General features: G+C 47.5%; 1 protein-coding gene across 2 annotated transcripts in view; it reads left to right on the top strand.

The window, feature by feature from the left end:
* The first annotated feature begins 293 nt into the window (after nt 1-293).
* Nucleotides 294-14,402, top strand: part of RHBDL3 (rhomboid like 3) — a 71,808-nt gene continuing 57,699 nt past the window's right edge. Inside the window, exons 1-2 of one of the 2 annotated variants that reach the window (XM_048323663.1) lie at nt 294-444; nt 3,966-3,989. In XM_048323663.1, coding sequence (XP_048179620.1) covers nt 325-444; nt 3,966-3,989 — 144 coding nt within the window. In that variant the 5' untranslated portion in view covers nt 294-324. Of the gene's footprint in view, nt 445-1,244; nt 1,318-3,965; nt 3,990-14,402 lie in introns of those variants that run through there. The other variant, XM_048323664.1, reaches the window with a different exon arrangement.

The raw sequence follows: 14,402 nt of genomic DNA, 5'->3' as shown, positions 1-14,402 counted from the left end.
AGGGCGGACCCCCGTCCCCGGGAGATGGCTCGGGGGAGGCGCCGGCCGTGCCCGGGCCGGGGGCACCGCCCGGCCACAGGGGCGGGAGGCGGGGAGGGGTCACTGCCCTGGCCGGAGCACGGCCGCCGGGATGCCGTCCGCCGGCGCTGCCCGCGCTTATTGGATGTTCCCTGGATGGAGGATTTCCTCCCCTCCCGGCTGCGGGAGTCATGAAGGCAGGCTCGGCTGCGCTTGAAAGTTTGCCAAGCAGCAGCTAGGTTTAATTTCTTTAAGGATCTGGGGAGAAGGGGGGGGCGGGGGCTGGAGGGGGGACCGTTTCCAAGCATGGGAGACAAGCTGCCGGAGCCTCACGCCAGCCCTTCCCCTGCTGTGGCTGCCAGCTCGGAGGCGGAAGAAATCGAGGTGCTGGACTCCGAGGATGTCCTACCTATGGCCGCAGAGGATGTAAGTTTCCTTTGCTCGGTATCTTCCCCCCTCTCCCCCGGGCCGGGTTAATCGGCTCAAGCTATTCATAGCTGAAGCCCGGGATGGGGACAGGAGTGGAGCCGGTGATCCTGCGGGGCGAGGGAAAGACGCCGTCCCCGCCGCCTTCCCGCCGCCCTACCCGCCCCCCGCCGCTGGGTGTCTGCGGGCTCCAGCAGCCACCGGGCTGGCTCCGTCTCCGGGGCCGCAGCTCCCGGCCCAGGAAGCCCCGGCGGCCCGTACGGGCTCCCGGTTCGCTGGGTGCCCGCGTCCGGCGGGGAGATGCCGGTGGGTTGCGGCTGGCCGGGCAGGGGCAGCGGACTGCTCACGAACGCGACTCTGGAGCCTGGTGAGGGGCTGACGCCTTGGCTTGAGGGGCCGCCAGGGGACAGAGAGCTTCTCCAGAGTCACAGCCACCCGGAGGGTGACAGATGCGAAATGCTCCCGCTCTCGGGAGCTGCCCTCTCTTCCAGTCCCCGAGCAACAAACAGTCGAGCAAGTTTTGTCCTCGGCTTGACAGGGCTGATGGCGTCTCTCCACCCTCCGAGCTCTGATGGCACGTGAGGGTGGGATAACTTGGCACCGGCTCTCTGCCCACCCAGCCCAGAAGGACGCGAAGGGGTCCTGCGCACTCCAAATCTGCTCCTGCTATGCTGAGCGACAGTGCCTGCAGAGCTGAGGCAGTTGTTCTGCATCTGCCGGACCCGGAGGCAGGAGCTCGCCGTGCACCTGTCTGGGAGGGAGTGAACGTGAGAGATCCTGCATTCCTGGTGCATCTCAGGACTGTTCACAGCTCTCCTTCCCAGCAAACTGGGCTGGGATGAGAACTGCAAAGTGTCTGCTCAGTGTGCAGCGGTAAGTGCAGGGTCTGTTCCTGCCTGCGAGACATAAAGTAGAGATACTAAATGTTTTTCTGAAGCGGGCTCTGGCTCGGGTCTTGCACCAGTATGAAAGGGACGCTTGGGAGCTGAGCCTCCATCAATGGCGCATCCCCTCGGCCCTCTATCTTTTTGACGCTGCTGGAGGAAGCCACCCGGGCATGCTTCGGGACAGAGCCTGCTCTTCACCCCCCAGCCCTTCCTTCTGAATCACCTAGAATTCGGTTGCTGTTGGATTTTCCTCCCAGAGGGTACCGGAGGAAGTGCAGCTGCTTGCTGGAGCTGCATTCCCCAGTCTGTATTCCTGAGCACAGTGCAGTAAGGAGGAAGCGTGTGATGCAGTTTGACCTCTGCTACAACACTGCCAGACAGTCCTAAGAGGAGATGACTGACTCAGGAGCGTGTGTAGCTTTGACTTGGAAGGGGTGGCGTTTCAGGAGCTTTCACAGTCCAGGTTTCCAAATCCCAGTACTTGCTGAAATCAGACTGTGACCTTTTCTTCTCTGACAAATTTTTTGCTTGTCTGGATGGTCCTACAAGAAAGATTTCCTGTTGTGATACACGTGGGCCCCTTGGAGTTGTTCCATTCTCTACAAAAACGTATCCATTAGCAATTCAATCCTGCCAGGGGGCCCAGGAGATGCTGAAGTGCTGAGTGCCTGGCAGGATTGGGCTCCTAGGACAGGAGTTGTCCCTGGTGAAGTCTAGATCTAGTCTAGAAGTTCTCATCCCAATTCCACAGCTGCCTTGGTGCTTGACCTTGAGGTAGGACAGCTTGGGTCAGATCCAGCTCGCAGTGTCTCACCATTATTTGCATTGTTATTTGACTCTGGTACCTTGTTTTCTATAATCAACAAAACTAAAGCCTGCAGCTGCACTGGTTATGGGAAGCTGCTGAGACCTGGCTGTAGATGATGTGACAGAAGCCTGAGGTATCATGTGTCATCTGCAAGTCAGAAAAGCAGGAAGTGGTGTAAATGCCCTCCTTCTCCTCCGCCAAGATTTCCTGCTGAAACAAGCAGGCTACAGAGCATCATCTCTGAAAACTTCAACTGGTCTGTGCTACTCTGTGCCCCCTGAGACCAGACTGGGGGTTGATTTTGTGTTGTTATTACATCTGAAAGCCTGATGGAAGCTCTCTGGCTTGGCCAGGAAGAACTGACACAAGGTCAGTTCTTTATGTGTTATTAACCACAAAAATATAACACAGTGGAGGTCTGTCACAGCCTTGACAGTGTGTAACAGCTCAGCTGTGATGTCATTGCAGCTCTCAGAGCAGCATTCCATAAAGCCAGGATTCAGGCAGTCCCAAAGTGTCTGGTTAAAGTGCTGGGCTGATTTATGATGATAAATGGGAGCTTATAAATGGAGAGAGACATGGGGAGGAGGGGAGCTAACAACTTAAGCAATGAAAAGGAATTCAGTCGCCTGATATCCCACTGTCTCTCCAGTCAATTCTGCATTAGATTTGCCTACCATGTAAAAGGAAATGTTCTTCCAGGACTAGATAAGACTCTTACCAGACTTCTGCTTTGCTAATAGCACTGTGAGGAGATTTGCTTCTAAGAGTCTGATGTTTGTTGTTTTACTCAATTTGTTTTTCTCTGGGAAGGGGAGTGAGGCAGAAAAAAGATGTGCTGAACAGCACTTCAGACAATGGAGCTGGAAATGAGCAAATGTTCAAACGTTTCTGGGGATCCTAAGCCAGTGGTTACCCCAGTGCTGCCCCATGGAAGTTGCTGTCTTCTCAACTGGCCCTAAATCCAGGATACATGAGAGAGAGCCTTAAACAATTCATTAGGAATTTCCTCTGTTCCGTGGGACAGTGAGGCAGCAGTCTGGGTCAGGGAGGTGACTTGACATCAGTCTCTCTACAAAGCATAAATCAGAGCCAGTTTCCAGTTTATTTTTTCTGTTTCCAAGTGACAAGGACTTGTGGAGTGTTCACATGGTTGTGAGCATTGAAGTGGAGCGTCCTCCTATACAGCATTTTTAAGGCAGATCTGATAGAACAAAAGATGTGGGGTAAATCCTTGCAATGGGCTCTCTCCAGCCTTCCACCCTCCCACCTTGCACAAGAGGAATTACCTGTTTTTCAGATGTGGACATGTGAGGTTCAGAGAACTGATGGGTTATCAAAGAGCCTGCAGAAAGCCAGAGTCAGAAGCAGGCATCAGATGGGGCTCTTACAACCCAGCAAGGCAATTGACTGGTCAGTGTTGGGCCACAGGATCTCAGAAAGTGATCTGGAAAAACATTGCTAATTCCTCCCTTCCCTCAATATACACAGAGCTTTCGTGATCCCTCTGAGTAAAAACTCCTTTTTTCCTTGCTTGCCTGCAAATAGACAAAGTGGGAGAAAACAGAATTACCCTGTGAATGTTTCGAGTTCATCCTAATTTGGATTTGTAAATGAAAACTGTTCTCCCTGTGTTTGGTAGATTCCCCTGCCTCCCCCTCTGGAAGGGTAAGGTGATTCTGGGATGAAGAAGGATGTTGGAAATGGCATTAAATCATTTGATTATTTCTCTGTTAGAATATACTTCTACAGTTTACTGCATGTTAATGTCATTGTTCTGATACCTTCTTTTTATTCTTTTTCCTCCCTTATGCATTGCCTCTCAGCACTGGAAAGCCCTATTTGATCAGGTATGTGAACAACTGATATATTGTCTCTGTCTTGTGAGCAAAGAGCCTAACCTCTGGTTAATTTCCTCTATACTGGCTTTTCCCTGCATTTAAAATACAGCCTAAGAGTAATGTGCTCCATGCTCCCAGTTCCCAGGATGCTGGTATGCTAGTCATAATTATCACAGCTGCTTTGGGCCTTTCTCTCAGTTCCTCTTCAGAGTAGCCAGGGACAGGAGTGAGCCCATCCCTGGCGGCACAGGGGCTGAGCCAAGGTGCTGCAGCAGGTGCTCTGTTTGCTGCCAATTGTGCTGTCCTTGCTTAAAGGATCTTCTACTCTTTCAGGTGGGCAGACTAAGACCTGTAAAACCGGCACTGTGTTGTTTGAAATGGCTCCCCAAGTGCTAAACTGACTTCTGCAGGGTTACATCATCCAGGGAGGACCTGCTGCTTTAGACTTGCAGAGGATTAGCAAAGAATCTGCTTCTGTACCAAAGACTGTGGTAGTGTCAGATAAATGCCTTGGGTCAGATCTGTAGCCAGCTGAAATGAGCACAGCTCTGAAGAGCTTCGAGCTACAGCTGCTGAGATTTTGAGTTGTGGGTTCTAGTTTGTAAATTATGCTTTTAGCTGCTTTCACTGACACATTTGCTTTGTGGTATCCCTTCCATCTGCCAGGTTGAAATGTGTAGCAGCTATAAACACAGGTATTTTTCTAGGGTTGACTTGCTTCTAAACTGCAGCACTCTCTTGATGTCATAAACTTTTATGCTGTTGTGCATGCATGCAAATGTCACCTTCTGTAAGGGAGCTTGCTCTGACGCTGGAATCATCCTGGCAATAAAGTTCGGATGGGATTTCATCCCTGCTTTATGAGGCAATAATCTCGCCCCTGTGTTTGGCTGAATTACAAAGCCAAAAGCTGTGGCGTAGCCTGAGAAAGGATGTCCTTGGTACCCTGGGGGTCCCGTTATCATTCAGCTATTAACTGGGGCTGCTTGTTCTGATGAGTGCTCATTTATACCCGGTTAGACGTGACCAGCTGCTATTCCACGTGTCTGGACTGCAGCACGTTGGCTGTGTTACAGTCAGCCGGCACCTGGGAGCTGGGTATTGTGATTGTTGATCACACCTAAATCGTGTGGTGTGTTTGAATTTGCTGGGGCTCGTAGGGGATGCTGCCGCTGAAAAGGTGGATGCACAATAAATTTCTTGTGGTCTGGGCTGAATGTTTGTTCCAGCCACTTTGAATTCTTCTGTCTCCAACACTGGCCTTAATTTGGAGTCTTATTCTACAAGCATCCTTTGAAGTCACCTGAGTCCTTGTGGGACGGGGCTGTTGGCTGGTAGCTACCTCAGGCTCAAAGAGAGGAATTTGTAGTTTCCCATTGGACTTGCTTGAAGAGTAGATGAGGGGTTTTCCTGCTTTTTTTTTTATTTTTAAGGGAAGGGAAAGTTTGACTGTTGGATTTACAGAACATTAGCCCAGTAACAATGGAACGGGCTGCAAAGGCAGACCTTCGATAATTAGCTATGTTTCAATTAGGGCTGCAGCTGAATTTTAAACCTTGTCTGTAAGGCTTTATTATGAGAGCGAATGCAACCTGTGACAACTACACATAAGTCCTGAATAAATCAATAATGTCCTTGTTGCCTGCGGGCAAAGCTGACGTCTTCCTGGAGCATTATATCAGCAAAGCAATGCAATTAGTCCTGCAGTGAATTGCAAGATGCTGTTTGTCGTGGAACAAGGTTGCTATTCCCAGCAGCAATGTGCTAAGAGGAGAGGGGAGCATTTTGTTTAGCTCTGATTGGCATCCATGTGAAACATGAGGACAGTCTTAATAACTAGAGAATGCCTGTGTGTTGGCACTGGGAACAGTTGCAGCTCTCCCTGGGAGTCAGGACCTGGCTTGGAGGTGTACTTGGAGTGAAAATGGGTGGCCCCGGGTGCATGTGCATTTGTGACTCATGGGGTGGGACTGAGGTTTGAGAGCCATCCTCTCAGCTGAGACACGTGGACCTCTGCACTCACCACCTCCCAGGAGAGCAAGAGAAGGCTCTGGAGAAAGCATTAGAGCAGTTGGGAATTTACAGGCTGGGAGTCTGCAAGTGCCTTATTGGTGTTATACTCCATCATCCCAGAAAACTGTGAAGGAGAGGTCAGTGCACACACACAGAGCCTTTGAGAGGGGAAAGAAATTATTATTAATGCTTGCTTTTTTTTTCTTTTTCCCCTCTGAGGAGGTATTTTAAAAATTTTTATTTAAGTTTACTGACAAAAAAAGCGGCAGGTTTCTGTTTAGACATACAAAATTTAAGGGGTTTGGTTTTTTTATTATCCCCTCCCAACTTAAATTAAAAATTCAAAACTTCTTGATGGAAAAATTGCTGCTCAGCCATAAAGCAATGCTTTTTGCTTCGTTATTTTGGGAGAGAGGAGTGACTGACCATGTGTTCTGGAGGAATTTTTTATTTGTTTTGATCCAGCTCTAGTCTGCCACACTGGGAACTATCAGTGACTCAAGCCAAGATCTTCAGCCACTTGCAGATTCTTTTTAAGAAGGAACAGAACTTAAATTTGACAAAAAGTCAGACCCAGAACTGCTTCCTAGGCTTTGAGGTTCAAAGAAGCCCCTCCCTGGACAAAATCCTGACTACACTGAAGCAAGTACCAAAATTCCTCCTGGATTTAGTGGGGTCAGCACTTCACCCAAGAGCTGGGGAACAGGTAGACTCACAGCTCTTCAGTGCTGCAGCCAGCCAGTTACAGTTCAGCTGCTGCCTCATGCTGTGCTTGCAAGATGTGGTTTTTATTACGAGACCATGGCCCACGGGCAGCTCTAACTCACTTTTATATGGGAACTTTTATAGGGATTTATACATTTATTTATTGTGCTCATAAACACCCTCCACCCCCACATACACATTAGCTCCGCATCTGCTGCTGTCTGCAGAGCCTGCACCATTGCTGTGTGCTCTGTGCTGTCTCCGTGTAGAATCTGAGCAGAGCAAGCTCTCTCCATCCCTCTGCAATCACCTGGGGTTTTCTTCATTTGTTTTCAGTGGCCAAAGCCCCATTTTTTTGGTTAATTTTCTGGTAAAGTTAAAAATGTGACAATCCCAGGAGCAGCTGCTGACAGTTTCCTGCTTCTCTGTGCTAATAAGATCCGTTAATTGCCTTGCACTCAGACATGAGAACATCTCCCAGTCCTTGCTGAAGCCAAGCTGCCTGATGGTTGGAGACTGACTCTGCAGATGAGTATCCTGAGGGGCTGCTCCTGCGTTGCTATGTCCTCTCTAGGGCTTCGGGTGCAGTTCTTTGTCTCCATGTCCCCAGTGCCCCTGCTTTGGCAGTGACTGCAGCTCATTGGTGTTATCCGGCCCTTGGCTGGGCTGGGTGAAAGGGGCTATCTAGGACGACAGTGTTTGTTCTTGGGATAGACCTGCCTTCTGAAGGTGGCTTTTAACCTTGTTAGATGTCAAGAGCTTGTATCATCTTCTCTGTTTCCCCATCCCCATGGCTGCTGAGATTCTGAGGGTTAATTAGCATTATCAGCGCTCACCATGGAGTTCTCACTTCTTCTTACCCATACCCTGGTTTGTAGTCATGACAACAAACTTGTTTTAAATAGACACAAAACTCTCCAAAAAGACCCTCCTCACCGGTTCAACACCTTGATCCTATTGCTTGTCAATCCAGGTTGTGTTTTTGTTGCAGCTGCTTTAGAAATCCTAGATTCCTTCCTGAGAATTGTATGTGGGTGTGATGGCAACAGATGAACAGAGTTTATGGGGAATGCAGAGGGATGCCAAGTTACCCAGTCTGTGTAGGCAGCTAATGGAAAACTTGAGCTCAGAAACAAGGCTGTAGAGGTAGATATTCACTTGCCAGGAAGAGTTCAGTTGCTGACACTACCAGCAGTGGGTGCAGCTGAACCTGCTCTGCCATGGTCTCATAAAACATTAAAATATGCTTTAAAATATGCTGACTTTGCAGCTGCCGTAAATCCAGGGCTGGTTCCTGCACGATTGAAATTGCAGAGAGATCCATAAAATTGGGGCAGCTATTATCATGGTTGGTGGTAACCAAGAAAGGGAATTATTTTGAACTTAATGATCTTTTATGTTAACTGTCCCTTTTCTCTGGGTACCCTTTAGCACAGGCAGGCAGAGCTATTTCCCACACTGTAAAAGAAATTCCAGTTTGTTTACTGGGGCACTGTTGAGCTAAACATGACCCTTCACTTTGAAAACTTTCCCTGCCTATTGTTGCTGGCAAACCTCTGCCAGTTGTGGCTGCAAGACCTCTCCAGGCAGGTCTCACTGAGCTGTAGATAGTGGTTTGTGCCTTGAGATTTCACATCTTTCTCTGACAAACAACTTGTGTCTCACCTCTGGTTTGTTGGATCACTGGGAACAGGTGGAGCACAAACTGCAATATAAGGAATAGGAAATGATGGCAGTGATAGTGGCAGTATAGGCAGAAGGGTTGAGCCCAGGGTTGTATTAACCTTCAAGTCCTTGCATGAATTTTGGACTATTTCTGCCTTTTTAGTGTTCATTGGGACATCTGTCCACATTTAAATGGAGTGGTGCTGCAAAGAGGAGGCTATGGGAACTGGGATGAGGAAATAGTCATCGACTTGTTACTTCATCTGCTAAGGTGACTGAGGAGTCTGAGGTGCTGGTGGGAAGACTGTCCATGGTGATAACAGATTAGCATCCAGGCCCTAAACCAGCATCTGCCTTGTCTGCCATATCAGACGCTTCTGAGAGCATGACAAGAAATGTGTCCCCTTCTCCCCCTCCACCAAGCTGTGCATTGTAAAGGGGAGAGACATTTTAATATCTACAAGGGTCTCTTGGCAATGCACAGAGGGGGTTCTGCATCTGCCCCATGCCTTGAAGTCTAATCTCATTTACAGTTGTCAGCGTGGGCTGCTGGAAGAGATGAAAGGCAGAGGACAAGGAGGGAGAATAGATTAGTCTCGAGCAGAGGGCACTGGGAGTGCATCTGCCTCTGCCCCGGTACCTTCAGGAGGGGCGGCAATAACAGCTGGGCATGTGTCATCTGCTGCTCTTTGAGGCACCCAGCCATGGAGCACACGATTAATATCTCAAGGGGCTGGGCTTTTGTGAGTGATAAAGCCCTGGGATTTAGGCCGGGCTCTCAGGCCTTTTCTCTGAGCAACACCATCACTTTACATTTCTCAAGTGGTGTTGTGGTGGCAGTGAGCTGCTGTCTATGGCCACAATGCTTCCCTTTCTCCTCTCTCCCCAAACTGGGCTGACCTTTGTCATACAGCATTAACCCTTTGACTCCTCCACTTTGGGTTATGGGGTTGGGGAAAAAAAAGAGTCCCTTCAAATTCATTGCCCTGTGGACAGCCTTGAAAGCAAGAAGGGGCTGTTAGGAGCTGTTTCTGCTGGAGATTGGTTTGCTGATGCCCTCTGGATTATCAACTCCTCTCTGCCTTCAGGCAGAGGCTTTTTTGAATACAGCCTGGGAAAGGGGAGGGGAATTTATCCTTCCCTCAGTCAAGGAGGGAAACTGAGGCATTGAGCAGCAAATACATGTCCAAGAGACTATTCCCTCCACAGGATAATGTCTCTTACTACGCCTGGATTAGCCCGTGTCCATCCCCAGTGTTGTTACAGTGGATGGCAATCTCCCAGCACTTCAAGGCTTATACCCAGGTTTGTCTGTTACCCACGATACACTGGAGTGATGGCTCAGCATGAAAAAGCCACATGGAGGTCATTAATGATCTTCCTGCCTCTTGCAAGACAAACAGCAAAAATGCCTGAAGTTCCTTCTTAATCTTCTAATACCTCTGTACACCGAGCACCAGCCAGCCCTTAAGCTGAATGTGTATCTCTCAGATTGTATTTACACCTTCCCTGCAGCGTGAAAGGTTTGTGATCAGCTACCCCATTTCTCCTTTCCCTGGCTATTTGGACACTCCTCTCTCCAATCCCACTGACCTGTACACAGACTGTTGACTCTGACTACTGCAAAAAGTTGGGAGTAGCAGCCATCAGTATGAACCAGATATTGGCAGCATAGCAAACACAGCACTCTTAAGCTTGTGCCAGTAAAAGCAGGCATCTCCTGAAATGTTTCAAGGAGTCATAACAAACACACCAAAAAACACATGGAGGCTGAGTCAGTCTTACACAGCTCATGAGTTACTGGCAGCTTGATGTCTCTAGATTTGTAAAAAGCTTCAGGAGGCTTCCTACTCATTACACAGTTGTGTACCTTCCATGTATGAGCCTAGAAACCTGCATGTTGGAGTGCAGTGTCCAAGAGGGACACTGAGCTATGTCCAGAGCTGTGTGTCTCTGCTGCTTCCCGATCCCAGCTGCAGCGGGGGTCTTTGGAATCTCTGCTCTGCTGTTTCAGCTGAATGTGCGGGATGGGATTTAGGCACATAGATCCTTGCTAATGCATTGTTCTCAAATCCTGTCTTGCACATAGAAAATCACTGAAGCAATAAAAACATTTAAGCCTGCATGTTTAGAAAGAAAGGGGAGAAAAAGCCATAAACACAGAGTGGATTGATGCTGTTTTGCAAATCAGCTGGTGCATGCATTGTGCTCTGTGGCTGTGTGCTGTCATGACAGAGAAGGGGAAGAGATCATCTCGTCTCCAGAGGAACAAGCCAGCTGCTTAGCGAGTGGAAACAGTTTGGAGGTGCTTTTCCACACCATCATCACTTATGCCTGTAACATTTACAGGACTTTTAAAGTTACTCTCTATCAGACCTGGAAAACAAATGTTTCTCCTCTGCAGTAGGAAGTATGATGTTCCCATTGCTTTCTGGTATTTGCAGTCAGTGCAAAAGTACTGGGGCACATTTGAAAATTAAATGCAGCAGTGGGACTGTTTGAGTTTGACAGCAGCCAAGGGAGCTGTGATCTCCTTCTGCCTCCTCACTAGGTGTTGTACTATATGTTGGTCTGAAATCAGTTTGGTACCAACGCACCATGAGGCAAAGTTGATGGGGTTCAGTTGATGGGCTGTTTTCCTGCACTATTGTACATATAGGCTCCTGATTTCTGAGTGCCCTGGATTTTTGTGTGATTCAAACCTTGTAGTGTTTGCCTGTTCAAGCTGTAGCACTTGGGAGAGTCACTTCTTTCCCTCTCCCAGTCTCATGAGTGGTGGCATCAACCCAGATTTGGCTGCTCAGGGTGACACAGGGAATATTCTGTTCACTAGAGACAATATGTCTTGGTGGAAAATGTAGCAAAAGTCCTGCATGTTTGTGATCCCTCTGAGTCTCACTTGGACCTTGGATTCTTTCAACTTTAAAAGTAAAACCCCACGCTAACAAGACACAGAGAATTTATGTGTTCTTAGTGTCCGTTCCTGTTGCGTAGGAACACCTATCTGCAGTGACCCTGTGTTGTTGGTGAGAAGAGTAACAATGTATGAAACTGATGTTAAACAAGCAATATCAATCTTACCCCTAGGAACTGTTCTTCATCATCTTTGATACTTGACATACTTTGTAAGTAGCAAATACTCTGGAGTCTCCCGAGTTGCATGAGGAAAAGATGAATGAGACAGCTGAAGGCAGAGCTGTTTGTGACTATCATCAAAGCTCTGGTCTGATGCACTTCTTCAGGGCAGTGTTCCCTGAGGAAACATCTCTGCCTCAGTGATCCTTCACTAATAGATACCAGTGGTGATGGGGTCCCTGGTTTGTGTGGCATACTTGTTTGTGATGTACAATGGTAGTGGAAGTGTTTGTTGATGACAGCCTGCAGCCAGTGAGATGTAGCCTTGTTTGTCTCTTGGCAGAGAAAGGGTCAATATTATAGAAGGTGAAAAACGGGAAGTGTCACAAAAGCTATTGGAGGACCTGATCCTGAATGCTCTGACTTGGTTTAGCAAAGCACTTGAAAATAAGTGTGCCAATTGTCCTGGATTGTTTATGTGTCTGACATAAGCTGTATGTTTTGCTGGGGTTGGTATCAGAATGGGGTGTTCCCTAAGGAATTTAGAGAGCAAAGTGGGTTTTTAGTTCTTCCCCTTGGCTCTAAGAGCTAGATGCTTGTCTTCCTGCCACTCCTCTCACGTTTACCCTCACACTGAGAAATAATGGGAATTGGGACTTGAGCATCTTTTCTCACTGCTGGCAGTGGCCTCCATGGAATGATGTTGATTTTTAGCCTTGTCATTTGCACTAGGGAGGAAAATCAAAGTGTTTATTGTGGTTCCTTCTTCCGTTTGAACTGCTGCTTCCTCCCTCAGCTACTCCCTCTTGGTTGCTGATAGAGGAGTTGCTTTTGCACACAGTCCCACTATCACTGGATTTCTATCTCTGGGTTGTTCTTCTCCTTGTCAACAGGGAAGGCACAAACATTTCTCCTTCATGTGTCCTCTGACAATAATATTTGGGTCTTGGGAAATGCTTATTTTTGCATGGATTTGTGCATTTAGGCAGCCATTTTGGGGGAGACTGCTGTGGAGACCATGGGAGATGGTCCTGCTGCTGCTGTCTTTGGTTTCTGAACTGTGCCTGGAGACCATGGCTGGAGGAATAACTTCCTTCCAACCTAAATAAAGTGTCTGAAGAACTTTTATTAATTTGTAAGTTTGCTTTATCACACTTGGACTTGCCAGCCCTGGGAACCATTTGGGCAGGTCTTGTGCATACGTGTTGTGTGCAGGATTTTCCTTTGATATTTCCTTAAATATTCTGGTGTTGTCTCCTCTAGGGCTTAATGAACCAAAGTCCCGTTCAGCAAGACCAGTGCTCTGGATGGCTTGTCCCAGGGTAGTGATAGCCAAAATTCCTCCCAAAGCATTGTTTTAATGTATCTGAAACAGTGTTTTCCATCTTGATTCCCTCTGTGCTCCATGAGCTGAGAGCTGCCATTGCTGCACTGATTTATGGGATCTTTTAGTGTTGGTACTGTTGGCCAAGAAGAGCCAGAAAGTCATTTGCCAGCTGCTGATTTATGACCCTAGTGAACAATTCTGAAAAGCACAGTAAGAATTTTCTGGACCTTATGCAGTTCCAGCTGACTGGAAGCTCCAGGCTGTTATTTGACCATGTGGAGTAATAAAACTGTGAAAACTAATTAACTTTTGTGCCTACTGCAAAACAAACAAGATCATGCAAAAAATTGCTCCACACTTGCAAGCAACTGACTTTGTGGGTTTATAAGCCTGTGTTTAATGACCAAGCATGTAGTGCAATGTGTGAAGTATGTTCCACTGACTTTCAAAGCTGAACAGAGTATAACAAGCTTTACCGATCACTGAGGCTCTGAATACCAGCTTGGGATAATGCTCTCGTTCATCCTTATTAATTATGTAGCTGATGTGTGGGTGGAGGTTTGACACAAAGCTGCATTGGATGGTTTCTTGTAGTCTAAACCAGCCTGAATTACGCTGAGCTGCGGTAGTTCATTCAAGGAAAGATGCTCTCTGTAGTGTGAGTGTTGTAGTCTTTCTGAGGTCATTCTGTGCTCATCAGATGTAGCTGAATGAGGTCTTTCCCAGTGGGGACACCAAGGTGTTTTTCTTATGTTAGCAGGCAAAGAGTCAGCCTTGCTCAGGACCTGTCTCCTGGGGTGAGGATGCTCTGTGTGTGCCAGCTGTGATGTTGACATCAGAGCAGAGATGTTTCCAAGTGCCCTGGTATTGTGTTCCTTGCCAGTGGCAAGGCACTTACCAACATTATATAGATGATCCAGCCTCTGTCATCCAACACCAATTCGGAGGGAAGGAATGACTGGCTGCTCTTCTCCCTTACATTACTAAAGTAACCCTCCTTCGGTCCCATTACTTCTGCATTACTCAGTAGCCCCTAATACTGGATGTTTAACTCCATGTTGTTAAGAGTCAAAGCTGCTAATTCCTGTTGTCCTTTCATAGGATCTATCAGTTTAGCCGAGATACTTGTCATGATTGCTGATACAGGAGCAGATATTTGGAAATGGAAAGAGAAATCATCCTAAAAACAGGAAAACTGTGATGTGACGAGATTTTAAAAAATTATTTATTCTCTTTCTGATGGATGTGCTCAAGTTGTCATGGTACTCAGTACCAGCCAGCATGGGTCTATCTCAGCTTTAGTTTTCTCTACAAAGCTAAGTATTATTGCAGAGCTATTATTAACCTAAAATAAACGTGCGTGCATACTTGCTGCTATAGAATTGTTTTTCATGCATCAAATCAAGTCCCTGGGGATTTTCACCTCCCTCCCAGATCTGGCAGACAGTGAAAAAGGGAGCTATTCTTAATCTGAAATGTTCTGTGTTTCGAGTCCAGAGTATGAAAATGTTTTTCTCATGACAAGTTTCATGGATTATTGCTATAAAGCTTCATGTCTATAAAGGAAGCATAAAACTTCCTTCAGGAAGGGCGGAAGTTCTGATTTTGGGGGTTACAGATCTTAGTTCCTTTGAGAA

Source organism: Corvus hawaiiensis, chromosome 19, assembly GCF_020740725.1.
Source record: "Corvus hawaiiensis isolate bCorHaw1 chromosome 19, bCorHaw1.pri.cur, whole genome shotgun sequence".
Lineage (NCBI taxonomy): Eukaryota > Metazoa > Chordata > Aves > Passeriformes > Corvidae > Corvus > Corvus hawaiiensis.
Note: the sequence above shows the minus strand (reverse complement) of the source record. Positions and strands in the feature narration are given on the sequence as shown.